Source organism: Benincasa hispida, chromosome 11, assembly GCF_009727055.1.
Source record: "Benincasa hispida cultivar B227 chromosome 11, ASM972705v1, whole genome shotgun sequence".
Classification (NCBI taxonomy): domain Eukaryota; kingdom Viridiplantae; phylum Streptophyta; class Magnoliopsida; order Cucurbitales; family Cucurbitaceae; genus Benincasa; species Benincasa hispida.
This window is the reverse complement of record NC_052359.1, coordinates 26880942-26901538: the sequence shown is the minus strand read 5'-3', so window position 1 is coordinate 26901538 and position 20597 is coordinate 26880942. Positions and strand designations below refer to the sequence as shown.

The 20597-nt window shown below is 31.8% G+C and overlaps 1 protein-coding gene across 1 annotated transcript; it reads right to left on the bottom strand.

Moving 5' to 3' along the window:
- Positions 1 to 670: 670 nt before the first annotated feature.
- Positions 671 to 10168, bottom strand: LOC120090188 (probable rhamnogalacturonate lyase B). Its single transcript, XM_039047720.1, has 17 exons — positions 10043 to 10168; positions 9811 to 9938; positions 7900 to 7975; positions 6977 to 7098; positions 6796 to 6846; positions 6518 to 6637; positions 6288 to 6407; positions 6061 to 6196; positions 3917 to 4087; positions 3655 to 3810; positions 3478 to 3584; positions 2914 to 3004; positions 2360 to 2501; positions 2121 to 2277; positions 1911 to 2027; positions 1700 to 1826; positions 671 to 1197 (listed from the first exon to the last, which is right to left on the bottom strand). Exons 2-17 carry the CDS (start codon positions 9921 to 9923, stop codon positions 958 to 960), a joined length of 2046 nt encoding a protein of 681 aa, XP_038903648.1. The 5' UTR covers positions 9924 to 9938; positions 10043 to 10168; the 3' UTR covers positions 671 to 957.
- Between the last annotated feature and the right edge of the window lie 10429 nt (positions 10169 to 20597).

Genomic DNA, 20597 nt, shown 5'->3' with positions numbered 1-20597 from the left:
TGATCTCACCAGAAGTAGGAAAGTTTACAGTTGAGAGGGAGTCTCATGCTTAAGGGGAACCTAAGTTTCCTTAGAGGAGGTCTCACTCTTAGCAAGAGCCTAAACGATCATTCATTGAGTTAAGTTATTCATGTGTCATTGTATTTGTCATCTATTTACAGATAAATATAATGTTGTAATTACTTGACTTCATATTAGTAAAAGTATCTTTCCTCGGCATAGTGTCCCTCACTACAAGAAATCTCTCTTCTTTGAAGAATCTACTGTTTCTCTCGTTCCATAGACTTCACAAAATAGCAACACTCTAAGTCTATCACAAGTATAGGCTTCCCGTCAAAAAAGGTAGATGGAGGAGAAACTTCTTGATGGACTCCTTCCAACCCTAAAAGCTAGTGAAGCTGTAGCCAATCATCTAAGAAACCAAGCCAACATATGATGAGTGCAAAGAGGGAAGCCCCAGGTTTTGCTATCAAAGAGGGAAGCCCCAGGTTTTGCAAAGAGGGAAGCCCCAGGTAAGGTTTGGAGAATTTGAGAAAGAGTTTGAAGGCCATTTGATGATACTCGTTCAAATTTTCCACAATCTACATGCTAGATCATATTATTTGATATTATTGGAACATGCATCGCAATGACAAGGTTAGAAGAATAAAGTACCGAATACACAGCAACAACAAAAAGGGAACTTTGATTAAGAGCTCAAAAGAGCTTTCCGATGGAACAGTATACATATTTAGCATCGATATGTTGCTAACAAAATGGTATATCTCGACCATGACAATAAATGCAACCCATGAACAATCTAAGGGGCCACATTTACCAACTAAACTAATTCCTGTACTTCTATTTGCTAAATTCCTGTGGTTTTTCAGCTAATTACTTTTCTTTGATGCTATACATAATTTGTAATCTCAGAAAATATAACGATTAAAAAATTGTAAAATACTGTTCAGGATTGGATCATGTTAGAGGTGGAGCTTCAAGTCGAATGTAGTCATACATGAGACCTTCGAATGGGCTTTCGCTTCTTGCCTGAGTGAGATAGATGGAGTTGTTCCATTGCAGAAATTGATCGCCAGGGAAAGGTATGGAATATAACCAGTAAAGTCCATGAATGCCATGCCTTGCGATCGCGTTGTCCTTTCCAATCTTCCCTGTCGAGAACGCAGCCTGCTCTGATTCTTGATCGTTTAATCGAACCTTCAAATCAACAATAACAGAGTATTAGTTGAAATGAATATTCTGCCTGAGACTGCAGATGGGAAACCATGGTAAAGAACTAAACCTATGGCTTGTTTTGTTGGTTGGAGTTGAAGTTACAGGCTTAAATTAGTATTCAAACACTTTTCTATTTTGGTTCAAACATTTTAGTCTAGTATCTCTGCCTTTAAATAAATATTTTGCCACTAATTTTTGCATATCATTTAACATACGTAAGATGCTTTTCTATTTTAAGAGATTGTTTTAATCCTTAATTTTATATAAAGTTTTATTTTAGTCCTTGTAATCTGAACCACTCACAAAAAGTAAACTAAATCCTCACCAAAATAGACGCTTGATTTACCATGTACATACGACATAAAAAACTTTTTATGTGTAAGTTTTCATAATAAAAATTAATAATGCGAAATAAAACAATCTTTTATGTTCAGTGGAAAAACGTTTTTCATGTTAAAAAAATACTCAGCACACACAATAATACCTGTAATTCGCATTCAGCAGCAGATGCTAATGCAATTTGCAGTGTGTAATTTGCCGTTTGATTCACAGATTGCAATAAAAATCTGATCTCCCAAGTGGTCGCTTCGTATGTTTGATTTCCCACATTCCTGCAAAGAAAACCCTAGCCAAATGTAAAGAGGAGGTGAAAACATAAAACCACAAAAACGTCGACAAAGCAGCAAAAAACTTACCTATTAACATGAGCATAGAACCAATCCTTTGTATAATCATCGACACCAACGGTAAACACAAGATCATTATTTGGATACATAGCCGCATAACGTTCCCACAAACCATATTGTCTGAACCTGTTAACCAAAGCCAAAATTTCAACATCATTAAATAAATGTAACGTTTATTGAGACAAAGAAAATAGCTTAAATAAAAATAGTAAAACGAACTTGTCAGCATGGTTGTTGTATAGTTTATTCATGAGAGTCGGATAAGGGTCGGGCACATAAAACTCCGCTGCAGTGCGGTCGGGAATGCCAATCTCCCAAATGGTTGGGCCTTGTCTCGGTGGATCAAACACCATCACTTCCAAACTGATTTCAGACCCTACAGAATGAATAGTTGGTTGGTTTGGTTGACTTTGATTTTATTTTTTATGAAATGGGATTAAGAGAGAGTTATTTATTACCAAGCTCAATTGTAATATTTGCCTCGTATTTGTAGTCTCCAATGAAGCCAGGGACAAAAGCGTACAGACTGTAAACCCCAGCTCGGATGTTATTGATTAAGAAGTTGCCGTGATTGTCAGCTCGAGTCCAGAACTGATAGCCCTGAAAAAATTTAAGCGTAAAAAATACAGCACATCTTCGTTTGAGAACTCTTTTGGAAGCACTTTTTTTTTTTTTTTTTTTAATCAAAGCTTCCTTATGGGTGAACAATAACTTGTAGGTTTTGTGCAGACTTTTCGAACATGGTTTAACGTTTTTTTTTTTTTTTTTTTGAAAGGTATTGTAATTAAAGTGTGAGGTGGGGGAATCGAACCTCAGACGTGGTTTAAGTTCATTGGTCTATGTTTAATGTATTTAATAATGAACTGAACCTCTAATAACATTCTTTAGCTAATAATAATAAGCTACATCCGAAAGTTAATCATCCACCGAAACGGAAGGATAATTAACTAAATTAATATAAGAGACTCAAAATTGTAGCACAAATGAAAGAGAAAATTCAAAGAAAGATTACCTTGGTTTCCATTTGCCAAGATCCCACAGGACCAGGCAATGCCAATCCAACGAAAGCATTACTCGCCCACATAAGTCGGCTACTGACATACCTGGTGGAAACAATACGCATATGCATTTTCAGTTAAAAATGTTTTAAATTTAATCACAAGTCAGAAAGAAAAGATTTTTGTATAGATGAGACAATCCTAGCAAAGTTAATCACGAACGACCCAATCCTATAAAACTAATAAAAATTAACATTCTGCTTGCGTCATTGAACACCCACATCCTTTGGAATGAACTATTGACCATCACGAAATCATTAGAGCCCTAACGCAATTTTCATTTAATCACCAATTAGTCGAATGTTGATTTTTTTTTAAAAAAAAAAAATCTCGATTAAAATGGATATTCATTAAACCTCCTATTATTTGGCGATGGGAGGGACATCCCTAACGTAATAGTACATTGTACGTCACCAGAAGATTAGTTTTCATTCATTTTTAAGGATTGGGTCATTTCGCAATAACACACCAAGAGATGGGTCGTCGGTACAGAAACCGACTGAAAGACAGAGAAATACCCATCATAGACTAATAATCGGCCTGCGACGCTCCCTCTTTGGGCAGAAGAAGGGAAGTCTTCTGATTGAGGAAAAGAGTAGGGCCACTCGTTGATTTCTATTGCCAACTGTGAGAAGATGATGAACCTTAGTTGAAATTGCTCCTTCAAAATCAAAAGAGGCAGAGGGAGAAGGGACCTGTTGTTTGGCATCTTGCCACAGGGATAAAGAATCCTCTTCAGGGGAAACAGAGTTGAGATAGACAAAGACAGGGCCGAAGACCTTCTTCCAGGGCTCTCCAGCTGCAAATCTCATACCAATGTCCTTTCCAGCGTAGTGGGTGCTAACGAACATCTGTGGTGCATAATTTCAAGTGAAGGCATTTTCACAAACAGTTGGAGGGTGTCTTTTGGTTTGGGTGGAAATGGCAATTGTTTAGAGGAGGGGGGGGAGGACTTACGGAGAGAGTGATGGGGCCGGCGTGAGAGGTGAGATCCTGCTTGACCGGACCAGCGACACGGAACTCGTCGCTGGGAGTGATCATCCAGAATCCCACCGGCGGATCGCTGCAGATCCAGCCGTGAACTTGGTTGTCCTTGTCCTCTGTTGAGTACTGGTACTTGTCATCCACCTGCACTCACAATCCCTCACATCAGTGAACATTCTCATTAACGGTTTGCTGTTGAAGTACAACCTAACTTTTCATCTTTAAACTCGGATGGGAGTTGGAGTAAGAAGTTGGTTATTTTTCCATCTTTAAATTAAATGAAAGTTAAAGTAATGAGTTGGTTATTATAATTTTAGATTATTACCATTGTTTTATAATAGTTTGTGTTTGAAATATAGATTATTTTAGATTGGGTTATAGTAGCATATATTTGAGGTAAAAATTATTTTGGTTTGAGAGGGAAATAATAAATATTGTAGCAAATAATAAAAAAATGATCAATGTAAAATATTAAAAACTTTAACAAATGGGATTCAAAATTAAAACCGTCCAACATTTTAGATCGAAATGTTATTACTGCTCATTTTGGCCTTAATTGTATTTATTTAACATAGATAATATTGTCAAACTTAATGACCATAAGATCTACACTAAAATAGATGGATAATATTAGACTAGTAACTTATAGTTTTAGAAAAGAGTCACCAAAAACTTATAAAATTGTATTTAACTTAAAATCAAATATGTTCCAATCATTTTAGGTTAAATTAACCCAAAAAAAACTTCTAAATTGTAGAGTTAATTTCATTTATGTCCTTAAATTTTAAAATGTTTAATATTCTCTTAAAATTTAAAATATGATACAAAACAACCAAGGAGATTTTGCTATTATATTTATAGATGAAAAAAATGTGCATATACTTATGTGAACAAATTTATAATCATATTATTGTCTTCCTCCTTTCAACTTCTCCCTAATTTTCCGTCGTTTTGTCTATGATTTTTCTACTATCTCTAACATCTAAATTTAATTGTCGTATATGCTTAGATTTGTTCACTTAATTAAGCAAACATAAACAAACACAAATTTTTATCCATGAATTTTATGACAAAAAAAACTTAATACTTTAAACATTAAAATGAAACCTTTTAAAGTTGAGAGGTATAATAGAAATTAACTCATAATTTAGGGATATTTTTAAAATATAACAAAAATTAATACATTTTTGTTTCCGGTAAGTTTGATTTGATTTCTGAATAGCTCCTGAAATTTCAAAAGAGCCACAAGTTTAGAAAAATGCTCTATATGGTTCTATACTTTAAAATTTGTAATAATTTAATCCTTATGGTGGAATATCTCATCTATTTTAAGTGTCAATTTTTATTACATAACGACTTAATCTTTATAATTTATAAAAAAAATTTGATTCCCAATTAGTTTATCAATCTAGAAAGGTAAGAGATTTCATTAAATATTAATAATATTTTTCAGAATAATAAGACTAATTAAGTACAAGAACTAAATTGTTATAAAATTGAAATTAAATAGACTAAGTAGTTACCAACTAAAGTTTAGGGATTAAATATACAGAAGTTAATGGTGCAAAGGTGTTTTCTAACCATTTTTTTAATGAGTTGGCTATAGTAATTATTTTTTAAGAAAAAAATCAATTTATTTCCCTAAAAAGTTTGAGATTTTAATTGATACAACTTCAAAGTTTAGAAGTTACAAATTTATTATTTTCCAATTTATTTTTCATGTAGCATTCTTCTCTTTTCCCACTCAACTCTCTTCCCTCCTTTTTTTTGTATTTCATTTTTGTTCGTTATTTACCAATTTAGAAAGATAAGAGATTTCATTAAGCATGTTTGTTGTCGTCGTCACCGCTATGCTATATTAGCACCATTCGCTTGAACAATTAGACATCCAACTTATAATCGCAATGACCCAATTGCAAGAGCGAAGCTCTACCAATACTACCTAGCCACATCTAGTCATCACATTAGTACTCCAAATGCCACTTAATCTAATCCACGGATTATAATAACCAAATTAGTACTCCAAATGTCCCTTAATCTAAGATTTAATCACTAAATAAGTTTAGTATATAACATAAGTACATAAATTGTTATGTTAAATGAAATGGTAAAAATACCTCTCCTCTGAGTTCTTGATTGGCAGGATTAGTCAAAAGAACAGCCTCAGGATAAGCCAATGGCTCACCATTTTCACGGTCTCCCATTGTTGGCATCACTCTTTGCCTATCGTCCGACACAGCCATATAATCAAACCTAAAATGAACAAAACTCAAAAATTAATTGTATCGTACCTCAAAAAACAAAGAAATAGGTGGCGGTTTTTTTAAAAAAATTTATTTTTTACATTGTGCTTTGAAGCTTGTAAACAATCCTAACTTGATCCATTTCAATCTGGGGCCATCCAATGGGCCTCTCGAATATTGCATAACTATAAAATCCAGAGCTTCCTCTCAGCAATACGTACCTGCAGATATCAACCAAACCAACAACAAAACAACAAAACGACGTCACTTTTGCTTTCTATTGTTTGTTGCTTTTCCTTCTAAAATTAATTCCTCTTTTCTTAATTCCCACCTTTTGTCCACATTTACAGGTGCCGTCTCGTTCCCAACTGCAAAACTCCAAGTTTTGTTAAACGATATTTCAAGTTGCTCCTCGTTCGCTATTATCATTTCAAAACTCTCTCCTTTTAATCTAAATAAACAAATAGAACACCAAATAGTAAATATTATAGCAAAAAGGATTTCAGATAGTATTTATTATATTTAATTATAGGTTATAATTATAATATTATACACACCACTATTATATTTGGTGTCCCGAATCATCTCAATAGGTTTTAGTTTTTATACCTGTCGGTGGAAATGGGTTCGTCTGGGTTGTTCCATACGGCGTCCCAGTAGCTGTATACATCGTATTTAGCAGTTAATTAATGGAAAAATTAATACATGAATTTCTTAAGATTTGTTTTATTGTTATTAATATTATTGTATATGCATTTATTTAGGGATAATAATAACAATGAATAATTACCCTCTGTTTTGCTCTTCGTTTTTGGTTTCGAGAATGTTGTCGATTCCATTGTAGCTTAATCCAACGATGTCGCCATCAGGAGTTGAAAGAGTAACTTGGACAATACCATTGTCCATTATAACCTGAAATAATAATAATAATAATAAGGTTTAAATCTTATTTTAGCCAACTTTGAATAATGTTTTATTTTGGTCTATAAACTTTTAATAATATTCGTTTTAGTCTTTGAATTTTTAATATTATTTTATTTTAGTCCTTCAACTTTAAAAAATGTTTGTTTTAGTCTCAAACTTTAAAACAAATGCTTATTTTGGTCCTTTTTATATTAAGATTTTGTTAACTTCTTAAATGTCGAGATGACCTCTATTTTAAGATGATTAGACTACCAAATAAGTTAGCTATGCAAAAAATCTAAAGTTCAATTTTGAATAAAGTCACAAATCTGGAGAATTTAAAAAATATTTTTAGTTCAAAATTTTGGTCATTCAATATTTTGGTGTGTTGGTTGTTAGCATTTTATTTCACCTTCATTTTGCTAGATACATTTAAAACTCTCTCAAATTTCAGTTGAAGGGTCAACATAATTTTAATAGTATAGACTAAAATAAACATTTTTGAAAAGTTTAGAGACAAACGAATGCTTCTGAGAAAATTTAGAGATAAAAATAAAATAAGATTCAGAATTTAAGTACTAAAATAAAATCTAAACCTAATAATAATCATAATAATAAAAATTTGTTAGAACATATATATTTTAAATCAATAATAATGCAGAGGGTATTGGTGTTTGGATGCAGAAAAAAAATTTATAATTAGATGAAAAATGATTTAGAAGAAGTTTAACTCAACAATAATTAACATAATCTCTTTTTATTCGATCACTTATCTCCTCAACTAAAAAAAAAAGTGTATTAATTACTTACATATCCACCTTGTCTGTGTAGTGTGACATTGAAAAGCCTCGAAGAATTGTTGATGTCCATGTCCCTTAGGTATCTCCTACAAGTTGGAATCACGTGAATGTGAGAAATTTGGAAAATAAATAATGCCAAATAAAGAGAGGCCCGCGTTTGTATTTGTTCATTAAAAAAAGTGTTTATTAGAGTCCAATTAGAGTTAAAATTGATATAATTGATTTAAGTTAATGAAATTCAAATCTAAATTAAATTGATACAATGTTTCAGAAAAAGGTAAATTAATACAAGTTATTAAATTATTAAAGTAAAATGAATTTTATTTTCCCAACTATAATTGACCAAAGTTGGAAATTTAGTTTAAAGAGAAGTTTGGAAGACTCGAAACATAATGGCATGGGACTTTCCAAAATAGTGATTCATTTCCACAGGCCAAAAGTTTGAGGTTTTTTGGTTGTATTATACCGATGATAATGTTTGCTATGCCAGGTGGCATTCAAATCCCACTAAATATCAAAAAGAAAAAGAAAAAGAAAAAGAAAAAACCCTATTTATATATTATGGAAAAATAGAAAAATATAACTTTTTAATGAGTCTAAACTCAATTTAGCCTCATTTCAAACATCACTCTATTAGTGGTCCAGCTTTGAATTTAATTTCAATTTAGTAATTGAATTTTGAAATATTACAATTTTATAATTCAAAAATAATTTTCAAGATTTACATTTTTTTCACATCGATTTTTCATTAAATATTATTCCATATTAATATCTTTTAATTAATTAAAAAAATTAAATTATTAAAATTATTTTGCATTATTATTAAAATTAATTTTAAGTTTTCATTATATAATTATTTTAAATTAATTAATAAATATTAGCGTCAAATTTAATTACGATTATTTAATAAGAAGGGAGATAAAAATATAAATCTTCAAATTTAACAGTTAAATAAAACAAAATTCAAAATTAAAGAACTAAAGGTATAACATTTTAAAATTAAGAGATTGAATTGAAATCATTCCAAAATCTAAAGACTAGAAATTTCTCCCCAAGGAGGAACAGTAAAATTGTCATACCGGACAGCTGTCTCATTATTATTGGTCAAAACATTGAAAGGACTAAAAAGCAAAGAACATTTTAACCGCAGGATTCCAGTCCCAAGAACTCTGTCCCGTGACAATGTGGGTTCCAAAAAAAAATTAATAATAATTAAAATTTAAAATTAATAGAGCGAAAAGTAAATTAAAAAAAAAAAAAAGGAAAAAAACATAAAATTCCTGTGGCCATAAGGGAATCATTCTCCTCTATAAGATTAAGTATGTGAAGTTTAAATTATTTTTCAAACGTGACTAAACAATGTGATTCAAACATAATTCGACATTTATAGCATAGTTCCTAAATTTTTAAAAATAGGTTTAAAAAATCTTTCAAATAATTTTATACTATTATTTTAGATAACTATATTACATTTTAAATTAAAAGAATAATTTTTAAAAATCACATCTTCTCTAAAATTATTTTTTTTTAATTTTTAATATCATATATTTATTTTTTAAAAAATCAAACAAAAAATACTTCAAAGATTTTTTAAATCTATTTTTTTAAATTTGAAAACTAAAAATCTACATTTTGAAAACTCGAAAACTAAATAGACTTATTTTTATAAATTCGAAGACAAAAGAAGTACATTTTTTAAAGATCAAAATGCACATACTCTTCCAAACTTAAAATTAAAAATGTAATTTTTCCAAAAAAAAAGGAAAACTATATTGATTCACATCATCCTCAACCTCTGGTTCAGCTCTGCATGCATTTATCTTGCAGAAAGAACCAGAGTCCAGCAACTCAAACATCAATTAATATATATATTTATAAAAATATTTGATAAATGTAAGAAAATGTAGATAAATTTAATTACCTTATTGGGGTGGTCGGAATCGGACTCCGGTAGCCATTGTGGTCGAAACAGAACAAGAAGAAAACGGCAGCCATGGCTGTGAACCAGAGGGCCAAATTACCCCATAGCTTCATTTTTAAGAAATTAAACTGGAGAACAGAAAATTAAAAAAAAAAAAAAAAAGTTTAATTTAATTGAAAAAAAAAAAAGAACTCCCAGGATGATGAAATTGAGAGAGGAATAATTTAATTACCTTTGTTATGGCAAGCAGTTAGCTACAGTAAGAGCGTTTTTAATTCTCTCTTTAATGGACTCAATTTAAAACCAAAAGAAGGTAACTTTTTTCCTTTCTTTTGGTTTCTTCACAATTTGGTTGAAGCTGTCACGTGAATGTGTGTGTGTATATATATATATATATATATATATATATATAGTTGAGGCCTGATGAGCTGACATAGACATTGATTTCCATTTCTTGTAAATGGAAGATGAGAAGAAATTATGTATTTTCCTATGTTTTGAAATTGGAATTTCAAACGCATTAATTCGTAATGGGGTTTTGATATTAAACCAAAGTTTGATTCGATTGGTCAAATTTTGGATCAATTTAACATTTAAATGTACATTTGTGCCTAACTCTTCTCCCAATGAAAAAAAAAAAGATCATAATTGTAACTGAATTTTGAAATTTTAGTATTTAAGCCAAAAGGGATTGCATTATTTGTTTTGTAAAACTATATAACATGATTGAGCCTAAACCTGCAAAATTTTGCATTCCAATTTTCGATACAGGTAGGTAACCTTTTCACAAACGCAACGATTTTCTTTTGAATAATAATTAAAAAAAAAACTTGGATGCTTTATTTAGTGGCACTTATTTTGGTGTATCTCGATGAATTGTCCAATAAAATTATAGACATATGATAAATATTTTTTAAAATTTTTTATTTTATTTAATATTTTTCTTTTATGGTAAGAAAATCGGATGCACCTGGAAATTATACTTTTTTTTTTTCTGCAAAAGGTCTGTATTTTTTTCCCATTTTAAGACTTGCTTTTTATATAGGTTGATTTTCTTTCTCTTCGAGTAAATGGCCGTTCATAATTATTAGATTAAAGCACTACTTCCTTTTTGTTTAATTTTAATCGTACTTTTAATAAATCTTGAAGTTAATTTTTATTGAAAATGTTAATATATGATAACAAGTTTTTTAAAAAATAAACAATAAATGGATATTGAAAGTATAAACGTGAAAAATAGATGTTTGAAGATAAAAAACTAAAATTAAACAATTTTTAAACTAAGGACTAAAATGATATTTTAACCTCTTTTTTCTTGTACCAATTTGGTATCTAAAATTTTAAAATTACAAATTTAGTCTTAAAATTTTAAAATTTTTAGAATTTATGGACCTACTAAACATAAATTTAAAATTTAAAATTTTATGAGACATGAAATTCAAATATATATCTAATAAATACAAAACTAAAAATTTTAAAATTCAAACACTAAATCGATATAAATTTTAAAGATTAGTTAACATTGTTTTAGATAAACAAAATATTTGAAATAGTTTTTCAAAAAGAAAAAAAAAAAAAAAAAAAAAAAGGAAGGGATGACATCAAAGTGAAACAGAATGGAGGTTAGCTTCCCCAACCTTAACTTCGTAATGAAATTTCAACGCTCATTAATTTATATGAACAAGGGAATGAAAGCGAGTTTGTTTTGGAGAGTGGGTTTTTTCCGTGAAGAATATTCCTTTTGTTTTTTTTTTTTTTTTTTTTCCTTAAAAGATAAAATTTGTTATGTTATTTGACGATTTTTAAACAGTTAGATTAATATATAAAATATAAATAATTAGTTTAAATCCTATTTTAGTTCATCGACTTTGAATCTATTCCATTTTAGTTCTTGAACTTTAGAAAATGTTCATTATAGTTCCTAACCTTTTTAAAAAATATTTATTTTAGTCCCTACAAATAAAATTATGTTAATTCTTCAACTTAGGGGCTCGTATTTTTAGATGACTATGCTTTTAAAGGTATTAAACAAGATGAAAGTGAAGTAAAATGTCAACAAAACTAAAAAACCGTCTTTTAAATTCTCCCGTTTTAACAGCTTATTCAAAATTGAAGCTTTAGACTTTTTTTAGGGTAACTAACTTCTTTAGTATTTTAATCATCTAAAAATATAAATCACTCGTCACTTCATTAAAGAGTTAACCAAATTTTAATATAATAAAGACCAAAATCATCACTTTTTAGAAGTTCGAAGATTAAAACTAACCATTTTAAAAATTTTAAAGACTTACTGTGTGGAATCAAATTAAGATTTAAACCTAAATAATGTGTTCCGGGTGCCATTTGAAGGGGCATAGTGTTTATTTTCGAGAGAAAAAAGAAGAAAGGGAAGAATTTGAAAAGGCAGCTGCCCACTATCTCGGTTACCGCACCATGGACAAGAACCATCGGCGGCATGACAATTGACACGCAACAAAGCCTTAATAATTGGGTAATGCGAATGCCAGTGTTGTTGGTGACAGGCTCAAGGGGGCACCCGTGACGCCCTTTCATCGCCAAACAAACGCAGCCCAAAGTAATGCTCTCAAAGGAAAACACACCGCCGCCCCTCTTTGTTGGCCAAACCATTCGGCTTTCCCTTCACAAACATTCTTTTTTTTAGAAAAAGCAAATCCATTGATATATATTGACTTACCCATATCTATATCTACCTCTATATTTTCCTGAAATAAAGAAGGCCAAAATCAATTAATAAACTTGGATTAAATCACAAAAACTAAAAAAAATACTAAATAAGATGTTATGTTTTATGAGGTAAGATTCACTAAATTTAGTGAATATATGTTTGACACACTACCCAAATTCTATTTCTAAAAAATTATGTGATTTAAATCGTGTAAATTCTGAAAACAACATTTTTTTATATTTTATTTGAATCCAAAATTTAAATTTTAAAATTTAAAATGTGGAATTATACTATAAAGATAAAATCATTTAGAAATATAGTATGTCATGTTATAAAACAAATTCATTTTAAAAAAAATAAATTAGATTAAATTTCAAGTTTGGTCTCTATGATTTGAATAAAGTTAAAAATTAATCACAATTTTAGAATTTTGTTCATGTTAGATATAACTTTATATATAGTTTATTAAATCCTCTTAAATAATCCCTACCATATGAACTATTTGTTATGAAACTTTTATCAAACTATGGGAATACATTCTAACTCTATAGCATAAGCATAAGATCTAAATTTTTAGATACCCTAAATCATAGGGATCAAATTTTCAAATTTCTTTTATAAATTATATACTATTACAAAACAATAGTATTATACAATTTTTTTTTTTTTTTTTAAAGTATTGTAATTAAAGTGTAGAGTGAGGGAATTGAATCTCAGACCTTGAAGTCAATAATACAAACACTATGTAAATTGAGCTATACTCTTATTGACAATAATTATACAATCTTTTTAAAACATAAAATATGTTCATAAATAAATTCATAATAATTCATTATCAACTAATATTTATTGCATAACTACAACTAATTTGTTTAAATTAGAATCTAATTTTTGAATTATGCTACTAAACACATATCTGATAACATGAAATACAACTCTATTTCATTTTATCCCTTGTTTTCAACTGTTTCTAGATTATTTACCAAACAGACTCTAAATTGTTGTGATTTAAATAAAAAAGAAACAACAAGCTTATTTAAATCATAGACCACTACTTTAAACAATTATATCACTAGCTAAAATCAAATATATGCATTAATACACTTATAATTAGTATTGGATGTTTTGTAAAATAAATATAAACGTTATAATTTGTAAATTAAAATTTGGACAAATATCAATTTATATCCCTAAATTTTGGAGGTTGTATCAATTAAAACCCTAAATTAATAATTTTTTCAATTTAAACTCTATACTATTGTAACTATATCAGTTTACACCATTCTTCGGATTTCAATCAACCAAAAATGTGTGAAACCTATAATTTTAGTCAATTAAACTCTTAAATTATTATAAGGCAAACAATTTAAACTCTACATTACAATTACCTTTTAAAATCATTAATGCATTAATTCGTAAACCTGTATAGACTTCATCATATGTTAGATTAACACAATGGAGGATTATAATATATGCATTGACGCTTTTCAAATAAAATTATGTCTAAAAGGCTATATTGATTCATTTATGATAGTTTATCGGGTTTAATTAATATAATTATAAGTTTCACACGAGATTTTTTTCAAACAAAATGTAATTGAGAGTGTAAATTGATACCATTTACAAAAATTCAGGGTTTAAATTGATACAACCCTTAAAATAGACCTATACCTGATTAATAATTAAGATGGTGTTCTAGATTTATTGTAACTGATTTGATGATAGATATTATTGTTCCTAATTCTTTATGATTTTCATCATCATCTTCTTCTTTTTTCTTATTTTTCCCGTTGTTGCTCTCTATTTTTACAACTTCATGAATTTTTTTTTAATTGAATCACCCCCACCATCTTAGCAATCAATAGAATGCCGCCACATTTCTTCAATAATTTCACTTTCAATTCCTCCAAATTTGGAGAATCATCAAAGAACAGATCTCCGTTATTCACTATTTCTTACCATATTTTTCAACTACACACATACTTTTACAAATATTATTAACACTAATTTGATATGTGAATCAATTAAATAAAAATATATTTTACAAATTTCTACTTATAAATATTGCACTTAATGTAGACAAAATACTATTGATTGACCGTCATTAATAAAGAGTTATCGATGTTATTTCAATAAATGTTATTGATTATGTTATGCCATCAATAAAGAGTTATCAATATTATTTCAAGAAATTTTATTGATTATGTTACCTCATCAATAAAGAGTTGTCGATGTCATTTCAATAAATGTTATTGATTGCGTTATATTTTATTTTGTCTTGATAACCCTAAATCCAATAAACTAACATCCAAAGTTGTCTTATGAGTTTTGGACAGTATGTGGAGAAATATGGAGATCAATATTCAAGATACAATCTAAAGGATATAGTATAGAGATAAGGTTGGGTATCTTATTCTGGTGACATGCGAGTGGAGGTATCCTATGCAATGAGTTTGCATAAGACCAGACCGTGAAATAATAACCACTAGGCATAACAACATTGACTAGTTAGGTTTTTATTTCAATAGGATGACTAGGCAACTTAGTCTTAATTCTGGGTGTATTATGAACTTTTGTTCACGAAGGATTGTTCTTTGATTTGTATGGGTCAGAGTGGCCAGTTCGTTGACTCAATAAGTCTACCATTTTGGGGACAAGATTGAGTGAGAAGCTAGGAACATAATATTACAAGATGAAATTCACTCCTTCCCCACTTTTGGGTAAGTAGATGAGTGTTCCCTTAAGTGGTGTCTCCGAGACTTAAACAAAGAGTCCTACCCTCTCACTTGCCCAAGAGGGTTTTTGTTTACTGGTTGGATCGTAAACATATCATTCATTAGAGGAACATGAATACTTAAGGATATAAAGGTAACCCAAAGGTAAAATGGTAATTTGACCCCATTGGTGTTACGAACACTCGTGAAGGATTAACTTGCTGTTATTGGTCTATATTCGTGGATATAGAAATATATCTACAGTAAGAAGAGTACAACTATGTGTCTTTAGTGGTGTGTACCCTAGTTAACGAATATTGATTAATGTGATTAATGAGTTTAGACAATTAATCTCATACCTTTGGAGCTTCTGATCGGTCCATAAAGTCCCCTTATTGGCTCACTAGAGGATATTGATGAGGAATTATTTCAATTGTTCAAATCAATTGAGGAAATTGTATATTGATGTGGTTGATATATAATTGATTATAGATGTGATCCGTAATTCAAATTATGTAAGAGAGTTATATTTGAATTAGATTCAAATATTAGATTTATATAAATTAGATTCCTAAAGAGATATATACATATAAATATGTGACATTTATATTTTAATTAATTCTATGTTAAATATGATTTGATATAGTTACTTAACTGATTAATTAATGGTTAATTGATTGATTAAGTAATGATAGAGAGGTGAAAAAAATATAAATATGTGATGTTTATATATATTAAATTAGATTTAATGTATGGCTATTTAATTAATGTGTCGATTAATTAAATAAGGAGTTACTTAACTAATTGGCACCAAGGGTAAAAAGGGAATTACCAATGACGGGTAGAAATGTACGTTATTATAGGCCTTTTATTTAGAATTATGAGAGCTGATAAGAAGAATATGTGGCGATTATACTAAGAATTCATGAAAAAGTGAGCTTGCGTCGATCAACAATGAAAATCTCGGCTAACCCACTATTATGCGTTATTTTGCGTCCAAATGTCTATTTTTGTAGCTATCGCAGGAATCGATTGCTTGCGGTGAATCTCACCATCATAGAGGCAATCACATACATTCGACGCATGGATGTTGCTGCCATTAACCGCATGCGTCCATCACATAGAGGTTGCGACTAGAGAGTAATAACCATACTAGAGGGATGAATGTAAGGGCGGTGGAATGCGATGATACTTCGGAAACCAAGCATGAACACATATCTTATGAGTATCAAAAGGTGATGTTGACATTTCACCTATCACGCCATTAGTAGCAGAGATTCAGAGCAGGTCCATCACGCCGTTAGCAGCAGAATTTCAGAGAAGCACCATTAATGTTGTCGGCGATCGAGCTCTATAAATAGAAGCCTTGGAGCCCAACTTCAAATGATCTGAGCTTCTGCCTTAGGGTAGATCCTTATGATCACAGGTGAAAGTGTGAGAAGATATTTTGGAGAGTTCTTCATTCCTCCTACCATTCCGAATGACGACTGGAGCTTCGCCAGAGATAGATCTCGAGAGAGACTACTCCAATGCCCATCCATGGTACCATTGGCAGCCTTGACATACATTTGATGGAAGCAAGACATTGCCCATCTGGCCCTCCATATCTTTTTTATCTCTGTGTTGTATTACATTGTGGCTTAAGAGATTAATACATATTATGATCAATGAATTTCTTTATTTCCTTCGATTTCATCTTCATTTACTTCATCTTATCATCCTTTACTTTCATTGCAACGACTAAATAAGATTGACATATGAAGCATGTAGCAAACTACCGAGAGGTGTGCATTGCGTGGATATTGTGAGAAAACAGAATTTGCTTAGTGTAAGGTTGTAGCAATGCTTGTCTATGAGTTGATCAACGGCGACTAAATGCCTGAGAGGGTAAGTAGTGGAACGTATTAACCAAAGTAAGCAGTATTCCTAGATATAGGAATAATCTTATGTCAACCATGTTTTATGCAATTATCTTGTCTTATGATCGCATCATTCATCATTTGGGCATACTTCGGAGAGTAGTCTAAAAATCAAATCTAGGCTTGAGAGAGTTAGATTGGAATGCATAAGCAAGAATAGAAGATGAGGAATAAGTTTTGTTTGCTATTACACAGCGTATGCACCCTATAGATAGGATATGAAAGTATGTGGTCACATCGTATGCGTCCAGAAGTAGGATATGGTGGTATGCAGTCACATTGTTTATGTGTGGGAGCATGTGAGCAAAAATAGAGACTTAGACATAAGTCCTATCGATACTATTGCATATGCATCGCATGCATCTTAGTCAATTGTGTATAGCATAATCGCATAACTTGTGCTGGCTGGGGTTACCCTTGCGATCAAGCTTATTGATGCGGTGAAGTCATCCCCTCCACCATTTTATCTATTTTTCTATGCACCTTATTACGCGTTAACAGTTGTCGTGTCTCTAACTCTCATAGTCATACTTCTATTGCTTAATCTATTTAGCTAGGAGTAGGAGTAGTGTATAGTCTTTAAACTTCAATATTCTTTTATTCTTCGCCGCAACACATTACTTCATAACATTTAGCTACAAGTCTCTGAGTTCGACCTCGGATCACCCTGAGAAACTTGCGATCTCGTTATACTTGGCGAGAGAGCAAGAAAACTTGTGGCAGGAACGCATGGTCATCGCATAGATTCTTAGACGCATATTGCCTACCCCTTAGTCCAACACATGACCAGCAACGTATGGAGAACAAACAATGAACACATATTTATTTACTCCATTTTCCACGCATCAATTTTTTGGCACCGTTGCCGGGGACTTAGCAGCTAATAGTTTGTTGAGTTTTGTGTTTTTGCAGGCACCCTTTTTACCTTGGGAGTATTGTAGCTTGTGCGACCAAGTTGCAAACAATATTTGAAGTATAGGCGATGCGCCGAAAGTCAGTATTGACCCCAAGATAGAAAGGCATTCAGTCGCATGAACTGAAAGCAGTTATAAGCACGTGACGACCAACATGCGCCCAACAATTGCCGGAAGTTCCAATAGTCAGGGCGAGCCTCTTGACCTAAGTAGTTGAGATCAATCTCCTACATGGAAGACTCCTTGCGGTGGCATCACTCCAATTTCTCCAGGGACGTCTTCTACTCTATCTTTACCTTCTTTCATAGTTAGTTTATTTTTATTGTTATTTTGGATATGCGGCTTCTTTCTTGGATGTGGTGCATTCGCTCCTTGTAGGTGCTGCAATAATTCTCCTCGGTGCACAGTTACAATGGAAGAATCCTCTCCATCATTCAACGCATGGCTTTGATCGCATGAATTCTAAAGCATGGTCGCAAGTGTTATTCTACTCGAATGTTCTTTTCTTATTATCTTGTACGCATTATCCTTTTGAAATTCTCTTTTGACCGCTCGCCTACCTTTGTGTTGATAAATTAGCATCTATGATGGTTCGTATAATTCACTACATTCACTAACTAAAAATCGCAAGGCTCACCTCACTTTTAATAGCTTCTTCAAGGTTTGACAGTCTAAGTTTTGTTATGTGTAAACCTCTGCTCAAACATTTGTTACCGCATTCCTGATGAGTTTGTCTTTAGTTTTTCGGCAAGAGCGTTATTGCTCTCTAAGTTTGGGGGTGGCAGTGATCCCAGAAAATGCATTCATTACATTGTGATGCTTCTTCAAAAAAAAAAAAAAGAAAAAAGAAAAAAAAATGCTCGGGAATAAAAACTCCACTGTCAGTGTAAAGGGGAAACTCAAGCTGATAAGAGTTAAGTTGTGAAAGACACTTACCCGTAGTTGGATACTTCGCATGACACCCGTATAGGTAAGCCAAAACGAAAGTAAGTAGCCAAGATCAACGCATAAGAGTAACTCCTCTGTTTGGCGCAAGCTCAAGGCACGCAACCTAGGTTGGCTGTCCGTATGACACCCGTGGAGGCAAGCTAAAACGAAGAGCGTAACTAGGTTCAATGTCGCATGCTAATAATAAATCGTAGAGCTTGAATTGTTTTAAGCGAACACATTGTTAAAAGCTAAAAGCAAAGTTGCGGGGCATGAGTAAAAAGTTTTTGAGCAGAGCTTTGCCGGATTTAAGCTTAAAAAAAGATCTCTTTGAAGAAGTAGCAAAAGTTGAGAAGAGCATTGCTGCCAAGGTTAGAGGTATGAGTAAATTATATTCTGAGAGGCTGGTCATCGCAAAGGAAAACCAAAAGGTGAATTATAAATTTCTTAAGTATAAAGCATGCTTGAGGACAAGCATGATTCTAAGTTTGGGGGTGTGATGACGGGTAGAAATGTACGTTATTATAGGCCTTTTATTTAGAATTATGAGGGCTGATAAGAAGAATATGCGACGATTATACTAAGAATTCATGAGAAAGTGAGCTTGCGTCGATCAGCAATGAAAATCTCGGCTAACCCACTATTATGTGTTATTTTGCGTCCAAATGTCTATTTTTGTATCTATCGCAGGAATCAATCGCATGCGGTAAATCTCACCATCGTAGAGGCGATCACATACGTTCGACGTATGGATGTTGCGGCCATTAACCGCATGCGTCCATCGCATAAAGGTTGTGGCTACAGAGTAATAACCATAATAGAGGGATGAACGCAAGGGCGGTGGAATGCGATGATACTAACTAAGCATGAACACATACCTTGGGAGTATCAAAAGGTGATGTTGACATTTCACCTACCACGCCGTTAGTAGCAGAGATTTAGAGCAGGTCCATTACGCTGTTAGCAGTAGAATTTCAGAGAATGACCATTAATGTTGTCGGTTATCGAGCTTTATAAATAAAAGCCTTGAAGCCCAACTACAAATGATCCGAGCTTCTGCCTTAAGGCAGATCCTTGTGATCACAGATGAAAGCGTGAGAAGATATTCTAGAGAGTTCTTCATTCCTTCTACCATTTCGAGTGACGACCGGAGCTTCACCAGAGATAGATCTCAAGAGAGACTACTCCGTCGCCCATCCATGGCACCACCGGCAGACTTGACACACATCTGATGGAAGCAAGATATTGCCCATCTGGCCCTCCATATCTCTTCTATCTCTGTATTGTATTACATGGTGGCTTAAGAGATTAATACATATTGTGATCAATGCATTTCTCTATTTCCTTCGATTCCATCTTTATATACTTCTTCTTACCATCCTTTACTTTCATTGCAATGACTATGTAAGATTGCTAGAGTATCACATACTTAATCATGCAGCATAGACATATGAAGCATGTAGCAAACCACCAAGAGGTGTGCGTTGTGCGGGTATTGTGAGAAAATCCTATTTTCTTAGTGTGAGGCTGTAGCAACGCTTGTCTATGAGCTGATCAGTGGTGACTAACTGCCTGAGAGGGTAAGTAGTGGAACATATTAAGCAAAGTAAGCAGTATTCCTAAAGAT

Coding starts and splice junctions, on each gene's coding strand:
- LOC120090188 (XM_039047720.1), bottom strand. CDS start 9,923: ATGAAGCTATGGGGTAATTTGGCCCTCTGGTTCACAGCCATGGCTGCC. Junction 6,638..6,795: donor GAACCCATTTCCACCGACAG/GTATAAAAACTA, acceptor TTGTTTATTTAG/ATTAAAAGGAGAGAGTTTTG. Junction 4,088..6,060: donor ATCAAGAACTCAGAGGAGAG/GTATTTTTACCA, acceptor TTGTGAGTGCAG/GTGGATGACAAGTACCAGTA.